General features: G+C 59.2%; 3 protein-coding genes across 3 annotated transcripts in view; 2 read left to right on the top strand and 1 right to left on the bottom strand.

Moving 5' to 3' along the window:
- The window catches only part of PPP2R5D (protein phosphatase 2 regulatory subunit B'delta), a 22905-nt gene extending 17403 nt beyond the window's left edge, over positions 1 to 5502 (top strand). The window contains exons 3-16 of the mRNA XM_013006774.2: positions 498 to 720; positions 888 to 1087; positions 1169 to 1279; positions 1383 to 1475; positions 1843 to 1973; positions 2058 to 2117; positions 2198 to 2306; positions 2442 to 2495; positions 2921 to 3091; positions 3176 to 3303; positions 3838 to 3939; positions 4057 to 4129; positions 4235 to 4351; positions 4482 to 5502. Coding sequence (XP_012862228.2) covers positions 498 to 720; positions 888 to 1087; positions 1169 to 1279; positions 1383 to 1475; positions 1843 to 1973; positions 2058 to 2117; positions 2198 to 2306; positions 2442 to 2495; positions 2921 to 3091; positions 3176 to 3303; positions 3838 to 3939; positions 4057 to 4129; positions 4235 to 4351; positions 4482 to 4619 — 1710 coding nt within the window. The 3' untranslated portion in view covers positions 4620 to 5502. The remainder of the gene's footprint in view (positions 1 to 497; positions 721 to 887; positions 1088 to 1168; positions 1280 to 1382; positions 1476 to 1842; positions 1974 to 2057; positions 2118 to 2197; positions 2307 to 2441; positions 2496 to 2920; positions 3092 to 3175; positions 3304 to 3837; positions 3940 to 4056; positions 4130 to 4234; positions 4352 to 4481) is intronic.
- Positions 5503 to 5546: 44 nt separating this feature from the next.
- MEA1 (male-enhanced antigen 1) lies at positions 5547 to 6998 on the bottom strand. Its single transcript, XM_045294823.1, has 4 exons — positions 6982 to 6998; positions 6404 to 6685; positions 6201 to 6300; positions 5547 to 5947 (listed from the first exon to the last, which is right to left on the bottom strand). Exons 2-4 carry the CDS (start codon positions 6671 to 6673, stop codon positions 5796 to 5798), a joined length of 522 nt encoding a protein of 173 aa, XP_045150758.1. The 5' UTR covers positions 6674 to 6685; positions 6982 to 6998; the 3' UTR covers positions 5547 to 5795.
- A 470-nt stretch (positions 6999 to 7468) lies between these two features.
- Positions 7469 to 7576, top strand: part of LOC101643424 (kelch domain-containing protein 3) — a 10981-nt gene continuing 10873 nt past the window's right edge. The window contains exon 1 of the mRNA XM_004710777.2: positions 7469 to 7571. The gene's annotated coding sequence lies outside the window, so the exon portion shown is untranslated. The remainder of the gene's footprint in view (positions 7572 to 7576) is intronic.

Below are 7576 nucleotides of genomic sequence, written 5' to 3'. Positions count from 1 at the left end.
AGGAGCGGCTGATGGGTCTGAACTGCCAACTTTGTGGTTAATAGGCCAACCCCTAACCCTTTGTCGGTGATGGGAGTGAAGAGAGAGTGGGCTTTTCCCGTAAACTTTGTGAAGTTCCTTCCCTCATCTATATGCATAACTAAGCCTCTCAGATCCGGTCACCCTGAAATCAGATAGTACCCACGGTCCCCCACACTAACAAGAGGAAGGGGGACCCCTTTCCTGCTTTCTGTCACCGCCCACCAGTTCTGTGTGCTCTCGAGCGGGAACGGACGCCAGAGGTTCTTGATCCAGGCAGTCCGACCTTCCCTTCTCAGGGGACAGCTGGCAGATATCTGGTTGAGCCTGACCATCGTTGCTCCAAGACAGAGACAGCTGCTCCATGCCCAGGCCTTTACCGCGTCGGCTGCCTGGGGGACCACATGGGGTGGCCCAGGTTGAGGCTGGGGAACAGTCTCTTGAAGAGTGAGCTCTAACAATTGACTTTGTTTGACCAGCCCCAGCCCCAGCCGCAGCCACAGCCCCAGACTCAGCCACAGCCACAGCCACAGCCCCCGGCCTCCAACAAGCGTCCCAGCAACAGCACACCGCCCCCCACCCAGCTCAGCAAAATCAAGTACTCGGGGGGCCCGCAGATCGTCAAGAAGGAGCGCCGACAGAGCTCCTCCCGCTTCAACCTCAGCAAAAACCGGGAGCTACAGAAGCTGCCCGCTCTGAAAGGTACACGGCTGGGCAGGGAGGTCTGGGGACACAGGGGACATTCTGGAGGACATGCCTGGGGGCAGTCCCAGGGGAACCAGGACCTCAGCAGGGTGGGCTGAGGGCAAGTCCTGTAGGGCATTATAATGAAGGAGAACCTGACCGCTGCCCGCCCTGACCCCCTCCAGATTCACCAACCCAGGAGCGGGAGGAGCTATTTATCCAGAAACTGCGCCAGTGCTGTGTGCTCTTTGACTTTGTGTCAGACCCACTCAGCGACCTCAAGTTCAAGGAGGTGAAGCGTGCGGGGCTCAACGAGATGGTGGAGTACATCACCCACAGCCGAGACGTCGTCACAGAGGCCATCTACCCCGAGGCTGTCACCATGGTGGGAGGCAGGGCAGGGGGCAGGGGCTGCGGGGGCGCCAGAGATGCCCAGGCAGAGCACTGACAGGGGCCCCTCCCTCAGTTTTCAGTGAACCTCTTCCGGACGCTGCCACCTTCATCCAATCCCACGGGGGCCGAGTTTGACCCAGAGGAGGATGAACCCACCCTGGAGGCGGCCTGGCCCCATCTCCAGGTACCAGGCAAGGGCAAGCCAGCTCTGGCCACAGGGAAGCTGGTACCAGCAAAGGGCGTGCCCCCCCTAAGCAGAGGCTCCTTCTCACCCCCCCACCTCCCAGCTCGTGTATGAGTTTTTCCTCCGTTTCCTTGAGTCGCCGGACTTCCAGCCAAACATAGCCAAGAAGTACATTGACCAGAAGTTTGTTCTTGCCGTGAGTCCTGCCAGTTCCTGCCCTTCCCTCCCTCCACTGTGAACTCTAGTCCTGATCCCACCACCAGCCCCGGCCCATGTCAGCTGCTCTGTTTCCTGATGCTGAACGTCCGGGCCTTCAGCTCTGCCTGGTACAGGGAGATTAGGGGGTTGACAAGACCTACCTTGTGCCCTTAAACTTAAAAAAATGGCAGGCAGCAGTCCAGCCGTCCAGGAACTGCCACTCTGGGTGGGTTATATGAACATGGGTACCCAGGCGGCATCCCGGATGGAGTAGTGTGTTAGACTCAAGCTGCTTCAGAGACCTGCCCCCCAGATCCCCCCCTACCCCAGTGCCTGCCTTACTCACAGTGTTCCCCCCCCAACAGCTCCTGGACCTCTTTGACAGTGAGGACCCTCGAGAGCGCGACTTCCTCAAGACCATCTTGCATCGCATCTATGGCAAATTCCTGGGGCTCCGGGCCTATATCCGCAGGCAGATTAATCACATCTTCTACAGGTGAGCCAGGCAGCCCCTCCCCTACTGTACAGGGATGGAGTGTGTGCAGGGACACCAGGGGAACCCTTCTTTCTCCCCCCTCAGGTTCATCTACGAGACGGAACACCACAATGGGATTGCTGAGTTGCTGGAGATCCTGGGCAGGTGAGAGGTGGAGTGGGGGCCCAGGTGCCCCAGCCCCATGCCCGACCCCCTGGTCCCAGCAAGTGTCCCTCCCTTCCCAGCATCATCAATGGCTTCGCCCTGCCCCTGAAGGAGGAGCACAAGATGTTCCTCATCCGAGTGCTGCTCCCCCTGCACAAGGTCAAGTCCCTGAGTGTCTACCATCCTCAGGTGAGTCCTCTGTCCGACAGCAGTGGGAGGAGGAGAGGGTCAGAGGGGAGAAGGGGTGGACTAAGGCCTTCCCGGGCCCTCCCCTTCCCCTGGAGCTCTGGGACCTCACCCCTTTGCTCCCTCGCCCTTTCGCAGTTGGCCTACTGCGTGGTCCAGTTCCTGGAGAAGGAGAGCAGTCTCACGGAGCCGGTAACTCCCCTTCTGTGTCCCAGGACCACCGTCCATCATCAGCCTCATTCGCCAGTCTGTACCTATTGAGCAAGGTGCTCTGGTGGTGTAGTGTTTATGCATGGAACTGCTAACTGCAAGATCAGCTGTTCGGAACCACCAGCCGCTCGGCAGGGAAAAGATGGGTTTTCCACTACCATCAACAGTCTCTGAAGCTCAGGGGCAGTTCTACCCTGTCCCGCAGGGTCATCTAAGTTTGAATCGACGTGATGGCAGTGGTTTGTTTTTGGGGGGACCGATTGAGCTATGTCGTATGTGGGCTCTCAGGAGGATGTGCACACACACATACACAGCAGATCCGAGCCAGAGCATCGGGGTTGGTTAGCTGAGGCCCTAAAGGGTGGGTGGGAGGAGAGGGCAGGGGCTAACCACCTCCCTCCCTCCAGGTGATTGTGGGACTCCTCAAGTTCTGGCCCAAGACGCACAGCCCCAAGGAGGTGATGTTCCTGAACGAGCTGGAGGAGATTCTGGATGTCATCGAGCCGTCGGAGTTCAGCAAGGTGATGGAACCACTCTTCCGCCAGCTTGCCAAGTGTGTCTCCAGCCCCCACTTCCAGGTGAGACTCTGCCCCGGCCTGGCCCCAGCCTCGCCCTGCCCCACGGGCCGGCCTTCCAAGCTGAGCGCTGTCTCTCCCCACCAGGTGGCAGAGCGGGCCCTGTACTACTGGAACAACGAGTACATCATGAGCCTCATCAGCGACAACGCCGCCCGCGTCCTCCCCATCATGTTCCCCGCGCTCTACAGGAACTCCAAGAGCCACTGGAATAAGTAGGGAGCCTGGAGGTGGCCTTCTGGCTTTAGAACCCCTCAGGGTGGGGTCTCACCTGGTGGCTTTGCAGGTGGGGCTGGTACCGATGCATACCTTTGAGGGGCTGAAATAAAAAGATGCCCCTGTGAGGTCACTGGGGTGCCAAACAGCAGGCCGAAGCCATGGTTACGCCACTTCCGTGGAGTCAGAGGGGTGCAGGCCACCTCACAGGACTGTGAAGAGGCTTACCTACCAAAAGGAAGCTCACGCAGTCTGTCAGGCTTAGAGAGGGAGAGGTGGTAGGAAGGACAGAGGCCCTGGAACCCTGGGGGTGGGAGGGGGACAGGTCTTTATAAAGACCCTGAAATACTAATCTTCAGTCACAAGCAAACCGATTTGGCAACAGAAATGCCCAAGGCAGCAGAGGTTGGTGAGCTGGGAGGGGGTGGTGGTGGCAGTCTTGCAGCAGTTTCCCCGTAGGAGAGAGCAAATGGGGTCCTGGCTCTAAGGGCCGGCCCTGGCCACCTGCACCTCTCCTTTCTCACTGGCTGCAGGACCATCCATGGACTCATCTACAATGCCCTGAAGCTGTTTATGGAGATGAACCAGAAGCTCTTTGACGACTGTACGCAGCAGTACAAGGCAGAGAAACAGAAGTGAGTACTCGCCCTGTTGTGTGTGCAGGCGGGGAGCGCATACCTTTGACACACGGGTTCCCTTTGCACCTCTCAAGCCCACCGGGCCCTGACTCTGCTCTTGGTCCTGTCCCGCAGGGGCCGGTTCCGAGTAAAGGAGAGAGAAGAGATGTGGCACAAGATCGAGGAGCTGGCCCGGCTAAATCCCCAGGTGAGGCTTCCCAGGTGCAGCGTTGGATTGAGGGGAGGCCGAGGAGGAACCTGAGATGAGCATTTGCACCATGCTCCCACCTGTCTCTGCCTCCTCTCCCCACAGTACCCCATGTTCCGAGCTCCGCCACCACTGCCCCCCGTGTATTCGATGGAGACGGAGACCCCCACGGCAGAGGACATTCAGCTCCTGAAGAGGACGGTGGAGACCGAGGCCGTGCAGGTGGGAGGGAGAGTGTTGGGCTGGGAGGGGGCAGGCATTAACTACAGCTCTGGCAGACACCAGAGCCAAAGACCTTAAAAGGGGGAATAGAATTGGGTGGCAGCTGGTCTCATTCCCCGTTCCCCTCCAGATGCTGAAAGACATGAAGAAGGAGAAGGTGCTGCTCCGGCGGAAGTCAGAGCTGCCCCAGGACGTGTACACCATCAAGGCTCTGGAGGCGCACAAGCGGGCCGAAGAGTTCCTAACCGCCAGCCAGGAGGCTCTCTGACCCTCACTTGCCCACCGCAGGGCCACAGCCCGTTCAACCCTGGCCCTCCACCCTCTGCTCCCTGTTGCCTGACTTGGGGGCAAGGCAGTGCCTCTTTAGCTACTCTGGGGGTGGGGATGCAGACACTTAAAGCCGGGATGCTCACGGGGTGGTCCCCCTTCTTCCCCAAATGTGTTCATCCCTCCCTGTGGACAGTGCAGATAGGCTGGGCTCCCCAACGCTCAGACCACATGGGGATCCATGACCCCCTCCTGCTCACCTCACAGCTGCCTGAGGCTGCTCTGAGACCACCACACAGGAGTACACATGTCCCCCTCCTCTTCTCATTGTCCTCATCTGAGCTCCTGCGTCTGCCCTCTTCCTTGCCTGCAGAGGCGGGTAGGGAGCAGCAACTTCTCACCAAAGTTACATTGAGCCCCAGTCACTCCTGGAGAGTAGCTGGCGGGGGAGCCCAACCTACACAGCACAACTAAACCACCACCCCACCCCACCCCCCGCCTCAGCGGTGTGCAGGCCAAGGGGGCCCTATTATTTCCTGTCCCCCACCTGATGGAGACAACATTGTGGGGAGGTCATAGGAAAATAAAATACAGGCTGTGGACAGTAAGTGGTGAACACGGGCCCAAGCCAACTAAGAGGGTGGGAATGGACACACACCCTGTGTGCCCCTCCTGAGTGGCAGCAGTCCCAGGATCACAGACAAGGATGGGACCACCTTGGAGGGACTGCTTTCCAGTGCTCTTGGGATAAGCTGGGAGGGAGCAGCGCCCCAAGCATGGCTCCCCCAGCACCTATTTATTTCCTTTGTGCTGATGTTAGGCAATCCCTCATTGGCCCCTGTCCGGCACCTTGGAGGGTGGGGGGGCAAGGGGTTAAGGAGGGCAGGACCCAGGTCGAGGGGGGGGGCACCGGCATGCACCTCTTGGCTGTGTACACAGGGTGCTTTATTCTCCACAGAGCGATACATGCTAAGGCGGGTTGGGCTTGAGCCGAGGTCCCCAAATGTACAGAACTGAATAAAGTGGGTCTCTGAGAAGAAGTCTTGATTTGCCTTGATGTGGAAAGGGAGATGGAGCAGATGGAGAAGGACGTGAAAACCAGGGATGTGTTCATTCAGTCCTGGCCTGGAATGCGGGGCCCTAAAGGCATCTCTCGGTGTTGTCACCGTTGTTGTCATCACTTCCAGGCCTGGGTCGTGTGCCGGGCTTGGAGAGCCTTCTGTACCACATCTTCCCACTGAGCGTCCGAGATCTCCTGAGCCCAGGCGGGCACCCCTGGCGCAGGCAGACTTATCCCAGCCATTGTCCTTTTCACCAGTTCAATGTGTTCTGAAATCACAGCCGTCAGACAGACAGTCAACCCCCAGTCCTCGGGCTGGGGAAGCCACCAAATTCATCTTGTGAATGCTAAGCAAACCTGGCCCTTCCCTCTAGTCTCGGGGAAACATCCTTTCACTTAAGATTTCTGAGATCTGCAGTCTTAGGTTATAAGCTGCCCTTCTAGGAACAGAGCCTTCCCCTGCTGGCTCTGCTAGGCCCTTTCCTCAGTAACGAATCCGGCATTGAAAGGAAGCGCTCTTACCTGGGTCCATGGGGATGGAGCTGTGACTGCTCAAGCCTGTGGCTCCCTCCTCTTCATCTTCACTCTCTAGCGGAGGGTCTGGCAAATGCAGCCCCAGGGCCTGGGGGCCCAGAGAGAAGGTAGTTGCAGGTCAGCCCTTCCAGAGCTTCCAACTTCACCTGCTCAGATACATTTCCATGCGCACGCCACCCCCACCCCAATACCTGGATCCGCTCCTGGATGTCAGCCACGGCGTCCTCGCCATCGCCCACAGGTGCCATCTCTGTTTCCTCTGGCTCAGGATCTTGGTTGAGAGGTTGGTAAGAGTAGCCAGCGGGGCCTGCCCCCACTTCCTCGGGCTCCTCTTCATGCTCCTCGCTGCTCCAATCTCCAGTGCCTTCGGCCGGGCCCACGTGAGGCCCCAGTTCCTCAGTATGGTTCGGGAAGATGCGTTCTGGGCCCATGGTGTCTCCCCCTAGAACGACTGCTGCCATCCGGGGCAGGGGCTGAAGGAACAGGAAGGCGTAAGGAGGGTTCGAATGTTAGTTCACTTGGCCCACCTTCGCCTCCTTAAGATCTTTGCTGGGTCCATGAAATGTCCCCATGGTTTTGGGTTCCCGAAGCCCCAGGCTCTCCTTAGCACCTCTCCCACCTCTTAAGGTAGCCTTGCTGCAGCAATTCCTAAATAAACGGCCCGGGTCGAGGGTGCCCCCTTCCGCCGCAGTTATGGAAGCATAACACTGGGTAGCCAAACAGACCCCTAGGCAAGGGCGTCCCCGCCCTCTTCTCCCCTCCTCTCTACCGCCTGACAGTGGCTCTTCAGCCCCCAGGGGATCCCCCCCCGCAAATGGACCCCAGCTGTGGGGTTTCCCGTCCTCCGACCCCGCGAATCCTCGGAGATAAGGTTTACGCGAGCCTCACCCGCTGAGAGCCCCCGGTGGCACCCGCACTTTCACTTCCGGCCCAACAGGACGTGCTAGGGCGCCAGGTCCTCCAGCCCCGCCCCGTGCTCTTGATTGACGTGCGCACGGACCGGCAGTCGGCCTTTTGCCCCGCCTCCGTCACGCCCGGACCGTACAACAAAGGACTACATTACCCAAGAGCCCTCACGGTCTGGATGCAAATTTGGACATGCGCAAAAATCTTCTCTCCGGTTCCAGGCCCCTCTTCAACCCCTCTAGTTCCACCCCGCCGCACCGGAAACCCGTGGACTACAAGTCCCAGGAGGTCTCGCGGACTTGGTTCCGACTGCACGTGCGCGTACAGCTGCTCTCCGAAAGGACCGAATCTGGCTGTGTTTACCTCGTTGGCCAGCGAGTCGTCGGTTGGCGGGCAACGGGTTCTAGGCTGCGGGCAGCGCGAGGACTCGCGGCCCCGCCCCGGCCCGGCCTGGCAGG

The sequence above is a fragment of the Echinops telfairi genome, unplaced genomic scaffold (assembly GCF_000313985.2).
Source record: "Echinops telfairi isolate 266 unplaced genomic scaffold, ASM31398v2 ScPeMD7_3533;HRSCAF=4204_1, whole genome shotgun sequence".
Taxonomy (NCBI): domain Eukaryota; kingdom Metazoa; phylum Chordata; class Mammalia; order Afrosoricida; family Tenrecidae; genus Echinops; species Echinops telfairi.
This window is presented reverse-complemented; position numbering and strand designations above follow the sequence as displayed.

What these genes read in the sequence shown, in the direction of transcription:
- MEA1 (XM_045294823.1), bottom strand. Translation starts at nt 6,673, where the DNA reads ATGGCAGCAGTCGTTCTAGGGGGAGACACCATGGGCCCAGAACGCATC. An exon ending in ACATCCAGGAGCGGATCCAG is followed by an intron (nt 6,301 to 6,403) that starts GTATTGGGGTGG and finishes CTGGGCCCCCAG; the next exon opens with GCCCTGGGGCTGCATTTGCC. An exon ending in CTCCATCCCCATGGACCCAG is followed by an intron (nt 5,948 to 6,200) that starts GTAAGAGCGCTT and finishes CTGTGATTTCAG; the next exon opens with AACACATTGAACTGGTGAAA.